At 44.4% G+C, this 23790-nt stretch overlaps 1 protein-coding gene across 1 annotated transcript in view; it reads left to right on the top strand.

Moving 5' to 3' along the window:
* Positions 1 to 260: 260 nt before the first annotated feature.
* NSG2 (neuronal vesicle trafficking associated 2) overlaps positions 261 to 23790 on the top strand; it is a 37842-nt gene continuing 14312 nt past the window's right edge. The window contains exons 1-3 of the mRNA XM_055719281.1: positions 261 to 453; positions 834 to 984; positions 14887 to 15006. Of these exons, the coding sequence (XP_055575256.1) occupies positions 856 to 984; positions 14887 to 15006 (249 nt within the window). The 5' untranslated portion in view covers positions 261 to 453; positions 834 to 855. The remainder of the gene's footprint in view (positions 454 to 833; positions 985 to 14886; positions 15007 to 23790) is intronic.

Below are 23790 nucleotides of genomic sequence, written 5' to 3' on the forward strand. Positions count from 1 at the left end.
GCCCTCCCCGGCTGCACCCGTCCCCGTGCGCAGCGGCGCGGTGCCCTCATAGCCCCGCCCCCCCCGCCGCAGCCCCCCCCCGCGCCGCCCCGCCCCCGCCAGCGCCACTCGCGACCTGCAGGGGGCGCCACCGCCCGCCGGGGCGCGCGGCCGTGCGTGGCGGGGACGCCAGGGGGTGCCCGAGGCCGCGCGGGGCGGGCGCGCGCGCGGCGAGCGGGCGGTGGCGGGAGGGGGGGGTTGGGGGGGGGGGGGGGCGGGGGGAGCCGCCCGCCCGCGCCCGCCCTCAGTCGCGCTTGCGGAGCCGCACCGAGCGCAGGGCGCAGCGCTGTCCCTTCAGCACCGCTCCCCGCGCCCCGCGCCGCGCACGGGCCTCAGCGGGAACCTGCCCCCCGCCGCCGCGCCACCCCCCGCCGCGCCCGGGCCCAGCCGCCGCCGGTGACCGCGTGGTTTGCAGTAAGTAGGGGCTCGGCGGCGCGGGCGGGGCGCGGGGGGGGGGGGTAAGCCCGCACCCCCCCTCTCCCCAGCTTCCCCCCCCCCCAGCCCCGCCGCCCCCGGGCAGGCGGGAGGATGGACCCCAACCCCCCCTTTCGGCACCCGGGGTGGGGGCTGCACATAAATGGGGGGGCGGGGGTGTCAAATCAAAAGCCCCCCAGGGGCTGCACCGCGGCGGCTGGCGGTGGCGGTGCCACGGGTGGCGCGGGGCGCTGGGGGTGCTGCGGGGTGTCCGTGCAGGCACCCTGCCGGGCGGGGGGCAGCCAGGCGTCAGGGCCGGGCACGCGGCAACCGTCCCCTTCCCGCCACCCGCCTGACGCTGACCCTCTCGCTGGCTGTAGGTCTGGAAAGCAAGGTCCGAGGATGGTGAAGCTGGGGAGTAATTTGAACGACAAGAACAACAAACCACCATCCACCGAAGATGGTTTTCAGACGGTTCCTTTGATCACGCCTTTGGAAGTAAATCACCTGCAGTTCCCGGCTCCGGAAAAGGTAAAACGGGATCAGGCGCTGCTCCGGCATGGCTGCGCACACGTACATGCCCCTTGGCTCTCACCGCCTTGGGGTCTTGCTGGTCTCCGATGATATGAGCTGTGGCGTAGTGGCTGGTCGATAAATAAAAGGGCTTATCTCTCGTAGCGTGTTTATCTGTTTTAACGCGGGCAATAAGCACGCAACTGCCCCCTGACTCCTTCCCTCCTCAAAAAAAAACCCCAAATATCCCTCCAGAAATACAACTGGGAAAAGCTTAGTGCGTTCCTCTTGCAGGCACTGGAGAAACTGAGGAGCAGTTTACAATGCCTTATTATCAGTAAGATTAATTGCCTGCATTGAGAGTAACATGGTAACTCTTCCGAGTTTAATTTTAATTATTAAGCCAGTTAACGTTTGTTTTTCTCCCTATGGCTTTGCAAAGCTTATTTGGGCACTGGGGATGCTGATCTCTCTGGAGAGAGTGGCAGAGTTCCCTCGTGCGTAGGGCGGTGATGGAGCAATCCAGGGCTTGCTCCCCCCAGTTGGCTCCAGCCCGGGGACAGCTTTATCCCCTTCCCACTCAGCCCTCTCAGACCTGGATGCAGCACCAAAATGCCCAGATAACGTGCATCGGCAATCGCCTGCGGTTCGGTGGTTGGGATTTTTTCGATGCAGTATGTACTAGGAAATCTTTTGTCTATATCGATGGGGTGATGATGCATATCAATGTAACCTGGTGAGGACATGATGAGACTGTAAAAATCTGTATGCCCCAACAGTCCTTACAAAAACAAAGCCTGTCTGCAATGTAGTTCCCAGATACCACAGAGATGGAGCCAACTCACCCATAAGTACAGACAGAATGATTACATCTCACAGGCTAATGGAATAATAGTAAAATTTACACTGATGATTATTGAATATATATCCTGTGTTTACTGTAGTACAAAACGTTTTTTCTCTAAATACATTAGGAGAACATGATGATGGATATGACAAAACTGTCTAGATAGACAAACCGTATTTATTTTATGATAGAGCTGTGTCAACTGCCTTGACATCCTGGGGACCAGAGCCGTGCCAGACAAAGGAGCTAGTTTTGTTCTCTGTGTGCCTCATGACAATCAGGAGCAACTTTGCTGCATTTCAGGAGAGTTACACTTACATGAATTGTTGTGAATGAAGAGCTAAACCAGCCCTTATCTATGACCGATAAATAAGATTGAGCAAAATAATTCAGGCAAAGCAGTACGATTTATCACAAACATCTGAAAAGCTCAGAGGAAACCATAGATGTGTAAAAGTAGCTTATTTGGTGCTAGTACAAAGGCTCATTGAGATCACACAGTGTCACACGATGTGAAAGGACTCACGTATCAGGTGAGACATGGATAACCCAACAAAAATCCATTCAAGCTAATAAAGTGGTAATGAGTGTTCTAACAACCACCACGTTCCAATTGCCTGTTGGTGAACAAACAGTGGAGTGTATTGGTCTGGTGTGATTCCTTGCTGATTTTTCTGTTTAAACATGCCTACATCAATAATTCACATGTTGTTAGGTTACATTACCTTCATTAGCATACATTACTGTCAATGCATCTACTGACATCCATATTTTTCTTTGCTGGAAGAGTGGGATGTATCTCCAGGAGTGCTAAGCGTGATTCAGAACTCATTAGAGTCAATGGTATTGATTTCTGCAGGCTGTGGTTCAGCTCCTGTGTGCAGTAGGCCTGGAGTTAACAGCAAATGGAGACCCATTCACAAGAAGGAGCGGTTATTTATGGTAAAAGCAAAATAATTCACAATCTGTTTCCTTTGCTTTTTGTAGAACAGATTCTGCTGGGGTGAGTTCACCCTAGGGCAGAGGGTCTATTTAAAGAGTGTCTAATAACGAGTTGAGCCTCAGGTGAAAAGCTTGGGCAAAGGCTAAGTGATAGGGGGAAACTTCAGGTTTCTACTTAGGAAAGCGAAACTTCTACTGAATTCAGTCAGTCTGTGAGCCTGAGGAAGAGCAGACATGGATTTCAAGTCTTTCAGAGTCTGTTGTTTGGACTTGCCTTGCAGTCAGGAGACAAGGTTGAAAAAAAAGCTGACCTAAAATCGATTTGACTTTTTTTCCATCTATTCCTAAAACCTGGCAGCAGTTGATTTTTAGCTTGGGAGAGTGAGAACATAAGCCAAGGCTCTTTCTGTGCCTCTTGCGTGGGATGCTGCATGAACAACCAGAGCCAAACCATCTTTGGTGTTGGGGTCTGCGTGCCAACAGCTCAGAAGGACTTTGCTTGCTTGTTTTCTTAAATGCAAACCCATTGCCGCTCACTTTTAACGACAGGGAGGCAATGCTCCCGGCCCTGCTCCCTGCCCGCCCACCAGCTGCTGATCACATCGCCTTTGCCACTGCAACAAAGAGCTGGTGTGCCCTGGCATTTTCCTGTGAGTGAGATCTAGGGAAAAAAACCCTGCTAAATACTCCCTTTTCTGGGCTTCTCTTCTCCGTGAGAGGGTATCGTCATTTAAGAAACTTGGCTGTCAGCCTGGGTCTAACCTTGGGTCTAGGGCAGTCCAGGGTGCATGAAAACCAGAGCAAGGAGGTTTGGCTGCAGCCTGGGGCTGTGTGCTTGCTCTAGCTTCAGTCTGCCTGGTAAAGGAGGAGCAGTACCAGCTCTGGCTAGCAATCCAAGAGTATACTGTGCTGGGCAACCCAAGTGCTGCTACTGCCAGTGTGCCAGAATGCCTTCGCCTGGTCTATGTATATTGCATGGCAAAGGTTTGCAAGCTGTCTTAATTGGTAGGCTTTTTCTAATTAAGTCTTAGCCGCCTGCCTGCCTGTTGAAGAGAAACCTTTTGTTTGTCAGTATACTTCCCTTTGCAGCTCCCTAAAAGCACCCCATGAAGCCTATGGAATCTACAGACTGAAAAATCATGTTTTAAGGGCTTTAAATACCTGATTCTTCATTTGAAGGATATTTTTGTCACTGGATCACTTGAGAGTCACTTGAAGTGACTCTCAGCATTAACCTCTGTAGCTGTTTCACCGTAGCTTCATCTCTTTCGAAGTGTTTGCTGTGTCTGGCGCCCCTTTCAGAGAGAGGATACAGTGAAAGAATATAAAAATGAGGCTTTTGCTCATGTGATGTAATCCCTGAAACCCGTCTCTTTTCAGATTGCTCCTTGATGATAAGAAATCATGTGGGGGGTGATAGGGGGAAGCGCTTTCCTAAAGGCGTGCTTAAACTTACTGTCCGTCCTTTTGGAGATGCTTTCCTAACAGGCTTGTTTTCTAAAGCACTGTGAGCTTAGCAGCTCCCTCCGACTTCCACCTTGACGCTGTTGAAAAAATGCAGGCAGGAATTCAGGAGGCTGGAATTTGGTAACCTTTTCTAAAAATTATTGGCCACTGGACTGACTGTTTCCTTTTCCACCAAATGAGGATGTCTCCTCCTAAGACCTGTGCTGTTCCTCCTGCAGCATCAGCATTCTCCTCGTTCTGTCAGCAGTTGTATGGCTGCAAGGGGAGAAATGTACCTGGGACAGTAATTTCTCCCTCAGGGTGCTAAGCGTGCTGAGTATTTGTATTTATTGACTATCTTCAAGCATTTCCCTTGCCCCCTGTTCTCTTGCTGGGGTGGCACATTTGCAGAAGGCAGAGACAGATGCTCTTAAATCATTTCTGCGTGGCCTTTTTGCTGAAATCCATCTATGTAACAGGAATAATAGCCATCACTGGTGACAAGCTCCTGACCTGGCTTTTTAAGTCTCTGAATTTAATTTCTTCTTATTCAAAAAGAAAAGAGAGAGAAAAAAAAAAAGTCTTTTTTTCTTTTAGGACCAAAGGGAAAAATGCTAGCTCTTCACTTGTTTTCCTAGGTATAGACAAAGCTTTGCCTGTAATTGTTACATGTCTCTGCAATGATAATGCTAAAAGATACGCGGCTTTTCAGGGACCATACTGTTTCACTGAAATTTTAAATGAGATCAACAACTGGGGACCCCTTGGTCTCATAGGCTCACTTCAGTATAATCCAGCAGGAAATGCCTCTGTTCTGGCAGTAAAAATCCCAATTTTACATAACACAAAAGTGCATGAACGCTATTGTCAGGGCTGAAAAAAACATCCGGCATCTCTTTTGTGGTGAAGGCTGCAGAAGGCTTATCATGTGGCCCATTGTTCTTTATTTTGAATGCATCTGGAGGCTTGAGAAATAATTTCTCTAGTGACAAATTCCTACCATCCAGCCCAAGAAAGAAAAAAAATAGATGTAAGTGCTCTCTTCAGATGCTTTTCCCATCCCATCCCTCCTGCCACTTGCCCTCCTCGGTGGCACCCCTCTCTGAGTGGCCGAGGCCACGCATTCACACAGAGTAATCAGGAGTTCCTGAAAATCAGGGGGGTCCCTTGTGTTCACAGCCTGTCCCTATTGGTTTTACAGAAAATAATGTTTTGTCCTGGCCAGCTGAGCAGGCATAATTAATAGTATGCTGGATGAGTGCTTTTGTACCTGGGGGACTACTTGCAACTCTGTCTTGAAATACTGATGTCAGTCTGCCCTCGGCGAAGCCCAGCAGCACATGGCAGCTCTAGCCAGCCTGAAGGCACACGCCATCGGGGCAGCATGGAGCTGATTTCGGGGTGCTGCTACGTGTGGTGGGGCCAGAGGCAGCTCAGCCTTCCCTGCCACTGCCTGTGGGGCTCCTGATGCAGCCAGAGGCAGGCGTCTGTGCTGCTGTGCAGCTGCTGCTGAATTGGGTGGGATGGAGCAAATGGCAAAAGGAGAGATGGGGCAGGGCTAGTAATAGTGGCAGTTGAAAGAAGGAAGAGTAAAAGGCAGGAGGAGGATGCGAAGGGAAATAAAGCATGAATCAAAGAAAGGAAGGGAATAAAAAGGGAGTACTGAGAATATGAAGGAATGGGCAGGCTGTCTTGCCTTTCTCCATCCTTTCTTTTCTCCACTTGGGATACTCTGCCTAATCCCCACAAATACCAAAGTCTGAGCCTTCCTCTCCTGTGACATTGTCCTCCTCCCACGCTGCGCAAATCCATTTGTCCTCTAGATGTGTATTTGAATGTAAACATCGCCTCTGCTCATTAAGCTGTAATAAATATTTGCAGCAACACACACTGTGGCAGCGCAGGGTTTCAGGGTAACCTTTTTGGTTTTGTTTGCATGTTTTGGACAGCCCCACTTCAGGCTCTTGGCAGTTCAAAGAAGCTCCTCTTCTTTGGACATGGCTGCTGTTGGGCTAGCCTTCCCCTGGCACCGAAGACCTCTGCTCGCCGGCGATCCGCTCGTGCAGGGCTGCACTGCAATCCAGGCATGTGCTCGCAGCCTTCGCAGACACCTGGGGTAGCGTTCAACTGCCTCGCTTGCATACAGATAACGTGTTGCTGCTGCAGATCTTCACTGTAGAAAATCTCGGGATTTGTACAGCCTGTGCAGACATGTCTCTCCTTAACTGCACTGCTTAGGTGGTTTAAAGCCACCGCGTGCCCGTTTTTGTGACCTCCGTTGCCTCTCTTAAACCCTGTTATGTCTGCACTGCACTTCTTAGAGCTGCGTTCTGCAGAAACAGCAGAAATGGACACAAGAGAAGTGTGTTAGGGTACGGATGCTTGGCTAAGCCTGTTGTAATCAAGTCTTTCTCCTAACATGAAAGCCCGTTGCTGCAGGTGGTAGTTATTTTAGCAAGACCGTGAAGTGAACCCCACATAGCAGTTACTGGTCTCGAAAGTAAGACTGGGCAGAATTCTTGACCAGTATAAATCAGTGTAGTTTAGATGAAATCAATGGAGCTCTGCTAATTTACCCTGGCCAATTTACCATCACTACAGCAGAGTGATTGATTCTTTTTCCTGCTTTGCTATACCTTCTCCTGGCTGAACCTACTGAAATAAATTTTTGTCACCCATTCTCAGCCTCCTGTGGGTTCCTGATGGTTATGGTCACCTAGGGATTTGTAGGGGGACTTAGCTGAATAATTTCCAAGCTCCCTTTGTGCTTGCAAACTATGTCTTTCCCTTCTGAGCTGCTTTCAGCTCCCAGTGCAGCCTTTGCATTTTGTGCTGCCTTTCATCGGTGATGTCAGGGCTGATTACATTTGCTGTCTTTGTCCTTTTGTGATGTTCCTTATGCCTGGAATATCCTCCTGGCACTGATTCAGGAGACCACTTTTTTTCTACCACCCTCTGTGAAACTCATTTCCAGCACAACACCCATTAGATGAGCTGATACAGGGGAGAAAAAGCAGTGTTTCTACTGACTGTGGCTTTCTCTATTGACTATGGATTTGTTCTCAGGGTATCCTTTGCTTAAACTTTCTTTCTTCCCCCCCCCCCCCCCTCTTCTTTTTTCTGCTTGATATTTTAGGTGTTTTATGTGTTCAGATAGTGACTAGGATGCCATGGGGACTACCATTACATACATCCCAAATGCCAATTTTAATATTAATCTCTGGGAGGTGTGCCTGCTGAGATGTGTCCATCCTGTATATTTGGAAGCATAGCTGCCTCTCCCATGGGATGGGACATAGTCATAATTATTTAGGAAATTTTTTAAAGACCTGATTGTTTAAAGATCTGGGAATTGGCAGCACAGTGATTGCCAGGTAATCTGAGATTACTGATCCAATCAGTCCAGCGTGTCCTGGTATTAGCAGTAGTAGTCAGTGCAAGAGTCAGCAGAAGGTACAGGAGATGCTGCAGTAGGCATGGACCTGCTCATGTCTATCAATGTTTCATCCTAAGCCCGCAAAGGAAGAGATTGTTTTAAGCCCTGAAACATGATTTTTCCATCTCTTTTCCTGTACTCTTCTACTGCTAAGTATTTTAACTTCAGCTACTTTGGCAACGTGAACATCTCGTTTGCTCTTTGAAGCTGGCTATGTGTGAGGATTAGAGCTGGTAGGTCACTGGAGAATTTGGTGTGGGAGCAGGTGGTGAATTTTAGCCAAGCCCTGGCTTGCAGCACATAAGCATAGAAACCAACTCAGCCAGAGCAGATCTGGCGCCAGGACTGGGGGTCACCATTTTGCTGTTGTCAGTAACCTGGATGGCATGCTACAGCGGGGACTCTCTCTAAGGTCTTTCTCAGCTGTTGGTGCTCAGTTGGGTAATGAAGGCAAAGGAAACCACGTCGTTGGTGCCAGTGGTAAGTTTATATTTTCTGGTTCTTTCTCTGCAAGAGAGGAAGAAAGACATAGAAAGGAATGAAGCCGAGAGTCTCATTTTCATTTAAAAGTGAGCATGACTAATCCGTATGGAAGCTGATGGGCGTGTTAACAACCATTTTGTGGGACTACAAAGTCCGGCTTTGAACTTGGAAGAAACCTTTCTCCTTGTTAGGAGAAACACATTTTGTTTATCTCTTCTGTCAAGCTGACAGCCACTCTGAGTGAGAGACTCTTCATTATTAATAATCCCGGGAAGTAGTATTTTAAATTTTTATGGTTTGCACTTTGCAGCACCTGAACCACAATATATTACATGCACCGTGGCAGTGAAGTGGGAATTACAGAAGGGCTGCATGTCTTTTTCCAAATGAATAATTTAAACACAATGCCAGTTATGTTAAATATTATTACTCATTTCTTCAGGGAAAACCATAGAGCTCAAACGCAAATATAAAGTGGCAGTAAATGATGTTGCGTTTAGTCAGTCTGAGACAAGACTCAGAATTCATATCAGTTCATTTTCTGAAACACTTACTTCATCCCATTGCAGGAAAACCCTTTTTCAGGTTCCATGCTTAATGTGCTGGTTTTCCATTTGTCCTACTTCATGTCCACTCTGCTCCTTCCTCCTCAAAGCAAATGCTTTTAGTATAGTTCACTTCGTTAGAAGCTTTCTTTCTTTTTTCTTTCAGCATCCAAAATCTCTAGATTTCCCAGCAGTCTCCTACTGTTTACTTTTTCAAGGTGGTTGATGATGGATTTCCTGCTGGTGTACGCAGACTCTCATCTGTTGTTTCTCACCTCAGCACACCTATAATTTTCCAAAGCATCACTACAGAGAAGGTGCCTGGTCCTGCATTCATTAAAGCTGAGGAAAGGTTTTCTATTGATTCCAGTGGTGTCACTAGCATTAAGCCTAGAATAATAAGTGCATTTAGGTGTAGGACTCGATAAGTGTGTTAGCAAACAGCATCATTAGAAAAATCTTTCTTGTGTGGAGCAGCATGATAGATACGGCTTGTTGTCCTGTCGTGTCTGAGGTTTTATGACTTTCACAGGCCATTCTGTATAGACCGCTACTGAGCTTTTGCAGAAAAGTGTCTGAGGGATTGGAATGGGGAACCAGAAGATGCAAAAAAAAAGGACAGAAAATAAATACCTTTCAAGACATGGAGAGTATTATTTCAGCTGCCAGCCTAGGATGATTGAGGACAACGATTCTGCAGGGAGCTGCCATTTTCCATAGGACAGCTGACTTCCTGCCCACCCCAGCCATATTTTGCTAGCCCCTAATCCCAAGAATGTTATATTTAAATGGAGAATGTGCTGGAGCTACTGTTATCACTCAATTAATGAAAACCTGAGAAAACACAGTGCACTGTAAGTAGCAGCGAGCTGTGGTCTGTCATATTCCTGACTCAGCCACCAATTGCTGGTGTGACTCAGCACAGTAGGGTGGTGAGACACTGGAGCAGGTTGCTCAGAGCAGCTGTGGATGCCCCATCCCTGGGATGCTCAAGGCCAGGCTGGACGGGGCTCTGAGCACCCTGCCCTGGTGGAAGGTGTCCCTGCCCATGGCTGGGGGGCAGGAACTAGATGATCTTCAAGGTCCCTTCCAACCCAAACCATTCTGTGAAAATTCTATGATTACTAAACTTTTTTTTTCTTTCTTTTTTTTTTCCCTACTCCGCCATCAGTAATATGGGGATACTGGGGTCATGCTGGTATGTGAAGCGCGTTGAGCGATCTTGCCAAAGAATGCCACAGGAGCCTTGCATCAGTATTATAACTGGCTGTAGGAAGGTGACTGATGCCAGTTTAAGCTCTGATCTGGCCAAAGCACCTAAATGCACACTTAACTTTAAATATCTGACTAATCCTGCTGATGTTAATAGGACTAATTGCAAGCTTAAGTGCTTTGCTGAATTGGAAGTTAATGAGTTCAAATGCTAGATAAACCTGGTTATGGAGTAAGCTGCAAGGACTGCAGTGTGGATTCCTGTAATTAGAGATGTCGTTTTGCTGGTCCTTGGAAACCCTTTTCTCTCTTCCTGTACTAGAGTCAGTAGTACGTCATCTAGTAGTACTTCATCTAGGAAGCAACTTTCAAAGAACAATTTTATTTTGGATATAAAATGAAGGAAGTCCCAAGTAATTTATTTGTGTCCCCTTTACTGCATCTGCCATGAGCAGCACAGTCTCTCTGCAATTTAAAGGTGGAGAGTTTCTGGGAAATAGCGTGAAAACTTTAAGAACAGGTCATGGTAGCAACATAATTTGCAGGGCCATCCCCTGAGCTAGCGTTCATCTAGGCTTCATCCACAGTACCAGCTTTAAAGGACTGCGGGTAGGCTGGACTGAGCTGGCGGAGAGGCTGCTCTCTGTGGTGGCCGATCACAACACACAAAGTGGGGCACAGGCATAAGCTGGTGCTGGATCAGGACCTAAATAATGAAACACAAAGGCTGACAAGACAAAGGCTTAGGCAATCCAAAAAGTTGATGGGACTGTCCTTGCTCTTTGATGTTAATTTTTAGGTGTGCGGGCTTGCTTCATGAGGTGAATAAAAATCGTAGCAATAATTCTCTGCCCGAGTAAGCTCACGGGTAGGGATGCCAACCTGAAACAGCCAGACCCTTCTCACCATGAGTATGAGTTAAGACAAGCCTTAGGGAGCATGCAGGAGGAGGTGAGAGCTCATGGTGGCAAGTGTGGAGAATAAGCAGAACGGTGTTTCTGCAGTGGGGATGGAGAAGGAGCTAATTGTCTTTTTTGGGAACATTCCAAGAGACTACTTGTCCATTTAAGCACTGGTTCAGTTGTTTGCATTTATTGTCTGTACTCGGGAGGCCAGAGCACAGCCAAGCATTGCTGCCAGCTCTGGAAGTTACCCCCTTTCAGCGGTTCATTTCTACCCTCACAGCACTGCAGAGCAGGGAATGAGGAGATGGGCATTTCTTTCACTTCAGTTTGCTTTGAATTGCAACCTGCACAGGACCCCAGTCTTACACTCCCTTCCTCTGGTTTCGATGAAGAATAACTCTATGGAAGTCAGCAAAGCTGCAAAACAGGCAGGGGGAAGGAATGGGGATCGTTCCGTTTGCTGTGGTTTGTAACAAACGCCAGTAGCTCTCCCAGGAAACCTGTCATGGTGTGAGATGAATGTACCTTGTTTGCATCGGAACAGTGGGATCCTGGGCTCTGATGGAACTGCTCTGGGGCAGCCGGTGATAAATGAATGCTGATCATTGCACTGGCTGTGGAGTCAGTGCGATTTTTATTACTGTACATCCAACAGCAATTTGGTTAGAATATCTGAAAGACTTTACTGGCAGGAATTTTTTCTCAGTGACAAAATAGAAAGAAAAGGTAAAAATGGAGTGATGGCAGGGAACAGGGGGAAGGCAAATCTTCTTTCCCATCCAACCCAAATGAGAAAACTGGAAAATGAAAGGAGAACCACCAACCAAAATAGCAAAACCCCAATAATGCTAAAAAGATAAAAAAAAAAAATCTTTACAAGATTAACTATTCCTTTTCTAAATTTGCACTTAGATTAATACTTTGTGCTTTAGAAAATTTCTTTGGGGTTTTGAGCAGCTCTCATTTGAACTTGTTTCAGAGGCACTCACAACTGACGTGCCTGGGCGGCTGTCGCTGTAGCAAACGCTCCGCTGACAACTGTGTGTGGTGCGTGTGTGTGTGCGTATCCGTGCGTTGCCATCTGACAGTGTTTGCTCCTTTCTCTGGATATTGCTATGGTCGCCGTGGCTGGTGTGGCCTCGGTAATGCTCAAGGAGTGTGATGAACACAACTCAGTTTCCAGAAGCCTTTGCATGGGGTGGGGATGGCAGCTTGTCGGATGGAGAAGGGGTGAACGTGGCTGCAAAAGTGGCACCCGTGCTCAGGCTTATTTATTTAGGCTGTAGGGGACTAAGCAAGAGTTAGCTCTTTTCCTTTCAAGGTGCAGCCCGTGCCCTCGACAAAATGACATTTTTATCATTACTGCCACAATATTGAATGCTTGCTACCCCTACACTACAGGTTTCCACTCTCCTTTAAAGAGGAGACCTTACTGACTGTCTTTCTTCTGCTGAGTAACTCCACCAGGTGTCTGACAAAGATACTTCTGGAGAGCAGATATTTAGCTTTTGCAATGCCAAAAGGCATTTAGCAAAAGCACTTCTTACCTCGTCTAGTGAAGCTTTTCAACACCTCTGCAAATTTCTCTGCAAAACACTGACCAGCAGGATGACTATGGCTGTGCGCACACACACATTTCGCTGCTGGCACAGTCAGCAAATTGTGTTTCAAGTAGGTTCTGATCTGGCTGGGGACTGAGCTAATTTATTTATTCGCAGACATGACTGACATTGCTACTGGACTTGCCTGGTGAAGGGCTGTGTGGGTTTATTTTCAGTCTCATGCTGTATCCCTGTAGACAGCATAATTTAAACTTTCCTGCTTAGCAGGTATTTGTTGAGTGTAACAACAGTTACTGAATACCCGTAATAAAACTGACATTAATGACAAAGAATGGAATAAAATTAAATTATATCTAGAAACAAGTAAGGTGCTTTTTTTTTTCTTTTTTTTTTTTCTTCTTATATTCTGTCTTTGTGGTCCTTCATTAAGACCTAACATTAGAGTCTGTGGAAGAGCCCTCATGTATATTTAACACTTTTGTCTGCAGTAAGATTTATATCAAGCAGGAAGCATGAATTTGGGAGAACTGGATATTGTGACTGGTAGTTTGAAAACAGAACGAGTGCAATTTCTGAACACTGGCTGGCAGGTGTTGATGGCCGACAGTCTGTAACTTACTGTACTGGGCTTACAAAAGGCCAGTGAGGAGACTGGGAAGCTGGGGGCCAGCTGCATGGAGTCCTGACTGCACTCGCCTTCTTTTGAGTAAGAAAATGAGGTTATCGCCTGTTCTAGCTCAGAGCTAACCTGGGCCCGTTTGTCTGGGCTGGAGAGGGAGCTTTGCTTTTTTTGGTCCACAGTGTGCTGGACTGCATTTCAGAGCACCGCAGGGTTTGGTGCAATAGTAGGTTCAGAGCAGTGTCAGGGTTCATCCCAAACCCACCGAATCAGGCTTGTCCCCATGTGTCATTTCCCATCAGCTATGTCGTGTCATTAGAAATTCTGAGTTCCAAACTACTAATATAAATATATTTGGGTGGCTTTTTGTCTCTTCTTCTTCCCGAGTCCTAATGTTGCAAATGCTACTGTAGTAAATGCTATCGAGAGGGATTTGCTGAGGGATGTAAATATTCATCAGTCCTTAATGATTTGCATTTGAATCCAGAAAATTGGCTTATGACTCCTCACTGATTTTCTCTCACTCTGATTTTCTCGTGGCATTAAGTGCAGGAGGATTAAATACCTGGGGTTTTCTCTGGTCCAAACCAGACTTTGCCATCTTCATTTGCAAATAAGTTCTTCATTAGCTGGTAACTCAGCCTTGTGCATCACTTAATCTTTTTCAGTCCTTCAAGACATTTTGTTTCTAACAAAGAGCTTTTGGATCATTCTTGTCACTCGCGTATGAACCAGTCACCACTCCTGAAATATTTACTTTTCACCTTGGCAAGGCTGACAGCTGCCTAAGTCCTGCAGTTTGGGATGGGAGGCAAAGAAGTGGAAGTGTTGGCCCCAGGATCAAGAGCTTCAGTGTTCTTTCTGTCCTTTTTGTTTAATCTGCCCAAGCCCTGTAGACCACACCAACCCATCGTATGCTTTGCGGACCTTGCTCCGGGTTTCTAACCCTCTGCAGAAGCGCAGCGGTAGCGTGTGCTCACAACCACAGCTCCCCTCTCCAGGGATGAGCTCCAGCTCTTGGCCAGTGCTGAAGACAAGGCCGTTTTGTCTTCTCTTGCATTTTTTGAGCCAGAGTAAGCTAGTGTGGCTATGCTGGCATGTTCTCATGATGCTATTTAGCTGCATAGGCTCATGGATGGGTAGTCTTTTAAGATTCTTGTGTATATTGGGATGGATACGCTCACTCCTCTGAAGGGCTGTTGGTTTCAGAGTATAGCCCTGATGCTCGTCCCCTCTGAGAGCAGCTGGCATTAGGTGTTACTTTTTCTGTGTTTACAATGGGTGCATTTTACCCAAAATATTTAGGGTTATTCTAGATTACAAGTAAATTCAGTGTAGATTGACAATGCAGTGTTGGTAATTTGACCATTCCCTTTTAAAGCCACTTAGGACTTCTCAGTTCTCATTTTTGTAAGGCTAGTAGGACCTGGACTAGTCAGAAAATGACACTGTGATTTTCTGGGGAAAACCCAAGGTGATAGCATGAGATTAATATTGATAATTTGGAACCTAAATAAATGAGACACCAAATGGCCCAAGTTTAAATTGGCTTCAGTGGAACTGTTGGGATGGGGTTTTTAGTAAGTGAGGCTCTTCTTTAGGATGGGCTGTTTTTCTGTGCGTTCTACCCATTGGAGACGATATAAAAATTATATGCCTAGTCCTAAACAAAAGTGGGTGTCAAACATTTTGCTGTCAGCTATTTTAAGACTCGGTATGATGATAAGCTCACTGTCCTAGGTCTGTGTATCTGCCTGACTATTCATTTCTCTGTCTCGGTTCCTGAGGGTACGATGAGTTGGTGTTAATTTATGGTTCTAAGGTACTTGTGTAGGTCCAGGGGATGGTTTGTACAGAAAAGCTTAGATAACAGAAAAAACATATCATGTGTGCAGAAACCTTTAACGTGTTGATATTTTCCAGGTAATTGTGAAAACAAGAACAGAATATCAGCCTGACCAGAAGAACAAAGGAAAACTCAGAGTGCCCAAAATTGCTGAATTCACAGTCAGTTTCACTGATGGTGTAACAGAAAGACTAAAGGTAAGAAAAGGTTATTATGCTGCCTTCTGATGCAAATGCCATTCATTTTAAAATAACGGGATCAAAGCGACAGTAAAGACATAACAAATTTAACACACCACTCATCACTAAGAAGAGGCATAAAAATCCATTCATAACTAGATCTAAAGTAGGAAATGTTTACCTTTTCCCAGGAAATGTTATGAAAATATTTTGCAGCTCAAACTGAAGGTAAAAACAAGTTCTAATCTTTTTTTCTTCTCAAACATTTGTGTTTTAAAAGAACAAAAAATCACGGTGAAGATTGATCGAAATAGTTTGTTTCACCTTTTAGAAATTCTTTTGTCTTGTAGTCAAGCAACCTATTTAATATTTTAAATATTTTATTATTATATAATTATATTATTGTAGATTAAAAGCCATTTCAAACTGGATTAAAGGAGAGATACTAGACAAGTATCCAAGGATATCCTGTCGTGTATGCAGTTTTGGTTCACAGGAGTTGGAATTTTCTGATGAAAAATGTTTCCTTGAGAAATTTTCAACAAGCTCAAACATGGAAAGAAACTCATGAATTATTGAGCGCCCTCAGTTCCTGTTGACTGCAGCATATCAGAATGGCTCAGTTCTTCCTAAAATTAGTCTCCAAACGTATAGCTGCTAGTATTTTTTCCTTTTTCTTTGAGAAGATATGGTGCTTTTTCCTAAACCACAGACAATGGGAGTGATAAAACCGCAAGATCTGATTTTACATTTCCAAAGTCAGAGGAAATTATTTGAGGAGACAGTGCCTAGCTATAGTCCTGCTGCTTGAAAAGCTGGTGTTTGGCTTACGAATTTTTGTGAAAGGGTGTAATCCTCAACAGTTAACAGGAATTGGTTCAGGGAACTGCACAGTCTTTCATTTGGCTCAGTTGTTCTCAGTTTTGAAAGAAACAAAGAAGTTTAATTATTTTCCAATACTTTAGAAGAAAACTATCACTTCTAAAATTGGAATGTGATACAGGAAAATTTGTTACCATACATCCTTGATAACCTTCAAGGTAAGGCTTGTTCAACTTAGTTAAAGAAGAAATGTTTATCTACTCTCTTCTGAAGCACTACAGAATGGCACTATGTATTTTCCAGAAATTCACTATTATTTATTTCTCAAGGACAACTCTGTTGCTTTTATCCAGGATATTTACAACCATAATTTATTCTTAAGAAGTCTGTGAATAAGTGTTTATAGATTCTTGGGGTTTTTTTAAGTGGACATCACATGTTTTGATCTAAACAGCTCGCCAGGGGCTTACAGGCTGTTGCTTTTGGTTGAATTCTTTACTGATCTTATTGCATGTGTAGCATCTGTTTACCACCAACGGTGACTCTCCATTGGTACCACTAGTAAAGTAAACATCTTATTTTTATACTGATTTTATATTTTATATATATATATATATATATATAAAATACTCTGTTTAACGTAAACGAATTAGCCACAGTTAAAACCCCAGCCTTGGAAACTGCAGCAGAGGTTTTTCAGGGTGAGCGATATGCAGATCAGAAGCAGACACAATGTGCCCGAGAAACACCAGTAAGTGTAGTGCCTCCTGGAAGTGATGTTTTGGCTTGTGACCCTCAGTAAACGGCATTGTTGATATTGTAAGTAGTGGTGTTTCACTGGCTATTTAAAACTTAATCTTGCAGCCCTGAACGGCGTTAAGGTCAGTGTAAGACAAAGTTTCAATCCTGTCAAAAGATCTGGCCTTGCTATTTAAAAAGGCAATCAAGAGCAGGTCAGCCTTACACACTGTGTGTGCAGGAGGCTCATAAGTTAGATGTATAGCTCATCCACTGCTATGGATAAATCTCGTTTAATCTTTTCCTTCTATAGAATACCTTATTTTTCCCATTCTTCAAGTGCTGCTGGGGGCTCCAGCCGCGTGCACGGACCGACAGAGGTTTAAGCTGCCTTCCCCTTTGTGGCACGCTGGGGCTGGCTGTGGGAGCTGTGCCTCTTCCTAGGCAGCCTGGCAGCATGACAGTTTCATTTTTAAGCTATTTCCTTTCCCCAAAGTCCATATGATTTCCATTCTCTGCTCTTCAATGTCAACTTATTAATCACTCAGCCTCTCGTCTAATACTGGATAAGACTATAAGCCTCTCCCTGCCTGCTTTTCATAAGGCTTCCATTTATCGTATTAAGTTTGTAGTATTATTTCCTGACAAAAATGAGCTGAGATAATAGGTAATATTTCATTACCTTTTGTACTTTTTTTTTATTGCGCTACATTTTTGTACCGGTGCATATTTTTAGTGAAGTTATTAAAAATACTGCCCTCTGGTTATAAGCAGGCCTATTATCTGGTACTGATGAAATCATTTTACATTTGTTTTTTGTAAGAAGAAATCATAGTAAATACTTAATTTTTATTATCTCAGTTTGGCTACACTTTTAAAAGCTTAAAAAAAGATAATATAAATGAGATCATTGTGTTTTCTTTTGCTGGCTGATTGCTATTCTATATGCTATGCTATAGCCTTCCAGTATGTGATGTGTTGGAAATATCATCCACATCTTATTGTTAACATGTTGATTAAAATTGAAGTATTCCTCTATACTTGAACTGGGCTGTTGGTAGCTACACACTGGTAGAAGCACGTAAATAATCCCCTGGATTTCTGCAAAAGAAATGATGGAGGGAAAGGCCAATAGTCCATCCAAGGGTAGACTTGGATGTTTAAACTAAACTGTGGTTTAGTGCATGCCAAATGTGTGAGAGCTGTATGGGAAATGCATGTACAACTAGTGTGAGTCCACAGCAATGCTTGAGTTCAAGGGTTTTCGTAGGGAGCCATTTTGCTACTACAGCTCTACTAGTCTGTGTGTGAGGAGCAATACATCTCAGCACATGGTACCTGTACATTGGGGAAAGAGAAAGGACAGTAAGAGGATGTGAAAATAGCCCAGAGATCCTATCCTGTCTGCTACTGGTGAATACAGAGTAAGACACCTTGTATTTTATTTTTCACCCAAATGGTAGCATTACCAGCAATTCAAACAGAAATACAGCAAAGTGAATAAAATTAATGTGTGTGTGAAAAAATGCTGCTGGACTCCATATTTATGACTGTGCTCCCCACCCACTAATAACCTCTCTGGAGGGGTTTTTAACATTTCTGTTTCAGTCTGTGAAGTGTTTTTCTTCCCTCTCTACTTCTGGTCACTTGGTGTGAGAGAGAATGTTCTCAGGGAAGAAGGAAACTCTTCCCAAGTTCTTGGGGGTTTTTTTCTGAGTCATGTAGTTGCATTATACAGAAGAGCAGGATCTCTGGGGGAAATTTTGGGACCATATGAACATGACAGTCAAATCCACAGATGCCCTTTATTCTGCCTTTTGGGCATCTTTTATTGAAGAGGCTAATGAATTATTAGACAACTTTCTCGCATGAGTAAGCCAAAGCCAGAATTTAAGCTTATGCATGCATATTTTTCATCCATCCAGAATAGCACAGATCTGAGCTCTTTAATTATTGTAAAGAAGAGACTGTCCCTAGGCAACGGTTCTTATTTCACACTACCTCTTCCAGGAATTTTAGATAGCTTCTGCAACTTGTCACATCTCCTAATAGATGAGATTATGATTCTCTATAGCTCAGCACACAGTGTCCTGGAAGTCTGACCAATTAGGCTTATTCTTCAGCTGGATGAGTCACCCCATACATACTTTATAACAGCTGTTTAAATACTTGTGTGTAGATGGGTTACAAGAAAATGATGTTAAAATAGCATTATCGTTGAGCCATCCGTACATAAAATATTTTTTTTTTTATCATTTTACTCCTTCACAGAGGAGCAATGACAACGTTTTTGCTAAGCTGACTGGCAGTGATTTTATAGACCTTGCCTCCTCCAGACTGTTTATACCTTTGGAGTGTGTCCCTCTAGGATGTTTTTGAACTGCAAAGATCTTATTTTGCAGTAATGATGTATACCGAGGTTTCTCAGTCTGGAGGGGAATGGTGTCTGGTGTTTGCCTTCCATTTTGCATGCTTTGAAGGTAGCTCAAGTTACCGTGCTTTGGCATCCAGTGGTGACACCGAGGTGCATTAGAAAAAGTCTGCAGGTGTGATGTTCCTGTGCGGGACAACAGATCTAACCTGTTGCATTTGAGGCAGGGCTTACTACTTCTTTTTGCCAGTGATATCCTGTGTTACAGCTTTTAAGAACAGTCTCTTATATGTGAGTATCATCATTCCCATGAGTTTCTGCCCTTACTTCTTTTTATCAGTACTGAAATGAGATCAAATGCTCTTTTGCTTTTCAAGCAGGTTATCCATTGAATGAAGCTTGTTACTTCTGGAGGACAGGGTTTCCAGTGACTCCTTTTGTCTTCCAATCAGTCCAGATAACACAGAGAACAACCAGAAGCATTTATAAGGTGAAGAGTGAGCTTCTATCCACTTTCTTGACAGTCACTTAGCTGAACCTTCTGTTCAAGACATCACGACCCTGCTTAAGATGAAACAAGCTGGAGAATAGCTGCTGATGAATTTTGTGCTTTATCCAGTCACACCCAGTGAGCAGAGGTAGAGCTGTGCTAGCTCTGAGTTTGCCCAGATTTTTTTATCTCCAAATAGCACCAGGAAAGATATTGGAGGGGTCTTTCAGTGTAGGTGCACAACGCGGAGCGTTGGGTTGACACACATAACTGCCTGCCGGTTACTGGTTTTGTGCCAATTGCTGTCTTTATTACACAAGTAAGTTCACATGCAACGAGTTTGACCTCTGTTATCGCTAAGTGCCACGGAGCTATTAATTACTGCCTTTTCAGGGAGACAGGGATTTAATGACGGTTAGTTGGGTGATAGTTGCCTACCATAGTTATCTGACTTCTCATGTCTTCCACAGTTCTTTCCTTTTCATGGATCATTTTCTTAAGAAAGTTGCAGTTACCGGTCTTTCAGGGTTGGAATAATTAAACTATGTACTTGTCTTTAACAGAACAAGTTAGGAGTGGGCGTATGGGGGAGGAAGTGAGGTATGTAAGATGTTTTCTTATGAGCAGTTTATCTACCTGGAAAAATCATCTGTAAGTATTGATCATTACTTCACTGAAGAAGACTGGGAACTTCACTCGTTTTGCTACAAGTTGGCAAGATCCATCTTCAGAGTCACTGGCTGTGTAATCCATTCCTGTTGAGTATGCAATGACTGTATTTCTTATTAGACCAGCTCTCTTCTCCCTCCACCCTAAAACTGTTCTGATACATGCAGATCCAGTAACCAGTGGATGTAATTATTGGCCACACTTTTCATCAGGTTCTTAAAATATAGTGGAACCCATTCAAGTATTTCAGTTATTGAAATGCTCATACTGAAACAATTATTTTCCTCTGACCTAATGTGAAAGAACAAAATCGGTTTTGTCTCCAGCCACACCCTACAAAGCAGACACTGATGCAGTAATTGTTTATTATAAAAAACAAGCCAGTATCGGAAATGCTTAGCTCCTAATTAAGAAAGATTTTTCTGGGCCAGGGCCAGGGTTTGATTTCCTGTTATTAGCAGCTTTGCTGAAATGGAAGATGCTTCCTCTGCTCCCATCACTAGAATGTGACCCATTGAATCCCTAGGGTATTCAGCTAGATCTTGTAGTGGAGGGATCCTCCTGTGACAGGCATTGCAATTCAGAAGGAAGGAAAGTCCCAGGTTTTTATGCCTGTGGAGGAAGGTGAGGAGCAGGTCTCGGTCCCTTTCTTTCTGCAGGTAAGATCCGTTGAGATGTGAGCACAAGATGTCTTGTACAGTGGCATGCAGAGACTTGCTGTGTGGCCTCTGCACTGCCAAATGTCTGCACCGTGAGCGTAGCTCTGAGAAGCACCTCATTTCCCTGAATGCATATATTTATCTACCAGCCCACCCTGCCCTTGTTTTTAAAGGGCACATAACCCTTGCAGCTGTGTAGGTGGCAACTCTCCCTTGCTTTGCTGCACACCCCCCCAGCCCCAAATGTGGCATTCCTCTCATTCGGCTCCCCCTGCTCCCCCTTTCCAAACTCCCCTTCCATGCCATGGTTCCTGCAAATTTCTCCATAGATGTTCTGCTTTCACCTGTAGTCTCTTGCTTTATGCTGACAGTTCTTCCTCTAATCTGCAGAGGAATGAATCCCAGAAAAATGGCATGGGGCTTTTCATTGTGCCCATTCAATAGCTAAATAAATTTAAAGATTCCTTTAATTGTTAAGGTACCACAGGGCAGGAGTTACTCACAGAAAGGACTCCTCTGAGTGTGAGCAGGACAGTTTTCCTTACTGCTTTTTAATACTAACAATAACAATGTTACCATGGCAACTGCCACATGGCATCAGTTATCTGGAAGATGCAGAGTGGCTGCTGAAAGATCCCATTACACTGACTAATGCGAGTGGTGCTCCAGGGAGGGAACATGCTCTAATACACAGAGATTTTTCTCACTTCGGTAATAATTGCTAATGTGGCTGAGATGTTGTTTCCAAGCTGCACAGCACTTGGATGAGCGGTGTGATTTTGGAGAGCAAGGGACAAAGCAGAGGAAGGTGGCAGGCACAGAGGAGCAGTGGCAATAGCATTCAGGCATTTTGTGGCACTGGCACCAGCATCGGGGACGGTACGGTGGTCTCCTGTTGAGCCTCGCATTCAAACAGGGGCTTAGGGGGACGTGTCAGTATGAAGGGGTTGATTTCAGTCTCCAGGGACTGATTCAAAGGCTTTGACTCCCTTTGGGAATTCTCAACTATCATCAGGCAATCTCATCTCCCAGTGGGCTCAGATGCGGTGGGCATGTTCTTCTGGCAGGGGTGTCAGGCAGCTCTGGCTGCACCTAAGTCTTCTCCAGACAGTGATGGAGTGACTTGTCTTTGGAGCCCAAGCTTTGTCTTGTCTTCAGAGGTTGAATATTTTCCATTGCAGTGCAGAGGGTCACAATATCCCCTTTCTCAAAAATCCACTTCCTAGCCCCACCTGGTCTTGCGTCTACTTACAAACTAGCATGTGCATGGATTCAGACTCACCTGTGGTGTGTGTGAAAGGGCAGGAGAGATGTTGCTCATCGTCCTTCTGCCTGAGCTCAGAAATCACTCTTCTCCTCCTCTGGCTGTAATGGTAAGAGAAGAGGATAGGTCATATCTGTCCCGGTTGGCCTCGCAGCTTGTGTGGAGGTAGATTGATGGAGCCATTTGTGATCATCGGTTGACAATTCGGAGTTGTGAGGATGAACCAAATGTGGATTTTTGGCTCAGCTGCCAGAAAACAGATATTTCTGATCACATCACCAGGTATGGTACTATAAACCCCACAAGGTTTCCTCTGGTTGGGTAAAAGTCTGCGTGTTTTTTTAAGTGTTCCCAGCTAATACCTGGCTTTCTGGTACAGGCTAGGTCCCAACAAGGTAAAGCCAGGAAGAATTTCCATGTCTAAAACACACACAAGGAAAGTGTAGTTTGATTTAATTAGAATGCTCTATATGACTGGCTTAGGGACCACCTAGCAAAGCACAAGAAAACCACCATGGCTTTTATAGGAAGTGGATTGTTCCTTAAAGTGTGTTCTCGGTTTATATTCTTTTTTACAGAAACACAGACACATTCTCTTTTGCAAAGTCAGAAAAAACATCTGAAATATATTTTATTTTTGCCATCTGTGAGCACTGACAGTGTAATCAGCTGCAGAGATTAGTTCAGGGTTATTTTTTTCCTTTAATTGATTTTTGGAGAGAAGAAGAAAGTTAATTGCTATGTAGAAAATGTCTAAAATTGGAAGTCACAGAGAATATTCACATGCCTAAGGGTTTGTGGGGTAGACCTGCTGAATAAATTCTCTAAACCGTGATACATTGGCGGATGAAAGAGCAGAAACCTCAACCGACCCTTTGCTTTGGAATAAAATGCTTGAAGACTTTCATAAGCATCTGCATGGTGATACCCATCCTGCTAATTACAAAACATAATTGCGGTTTCCACTTAGTCTGAATGATTTCTTACACTGCATCTTTGTCTTCAACAGCACAATGCATGTTTCATTCTGGTACCTCTGCCACTCCACAGTAAACCTTATTTGTTGGGTAATTTTCTTGTCATCGTTTGAGGTGGAATGAAATATGCCTAATGATAGTTTGGCTAATGTAGCAAAAGGGACCGAATGGGATGGAGGAGGAAAGAGTTTTCAGCTGACTGAAGCCAAGGCAAAGTTTATTGACTGTCGTGAAGTGCATTTTGAGTCTTGTAGCCAAACCACAGAATGCTAAAAAAAAAAAAATAATAATCAGGGAAGTGAAATGCTTCACTGGTACATTTTTTTTTCCATATAATGTTTCATTCTCTGTATTTATAAAGCAGCACAGGCTTCTGACTGAATGTTAAACAGACCTGAGCTCCCTCTTGTTAGTACTTGCAGATGTATTAAGCCTGTTGGGTCAGATCCACAGCTAATGGAACTGGCCTCACGCCTCTGAAGGCATCATAATCAGCTAGATTATTCATTTTTGTTGTTTGTTTTTAAAAGAGTAGCTTTTGTAAGTCATTTGCAGCAATAAAGCTTCACATTTCTAATTTAAAATGGAAAGCCTTTTAATTCTTAAGTTACCCAGGGGACACTTTGCTCGCCAAGTCATCACTTCGTCCTCATATGAAGCACCCACATAATAAGAGTAAGTTTTCTGAGAGAGATGGGTGCACTGGACCATGAGTGCTGTCATATTATTAACTGGATTTCCTGACCCATGATAGTAGACATAGGTGCTGAAATCATGTGAATATGTTGACCTTCTTGAAGGAACGAACTTCC

Source organism: Falco cherrug, chromosome 8 (assembly GCF_023634085.1).
Source record: "Falco cherrug isolate bFalChe1 chromosome 8, bFalChe1.pri, whole genome shotgun sequence".
Lineage (NCBI taxonomy): Eukaryota > Metazoa > Chordata > Aves > Falconiformes > Falconidae > Falco > Falco cherrug.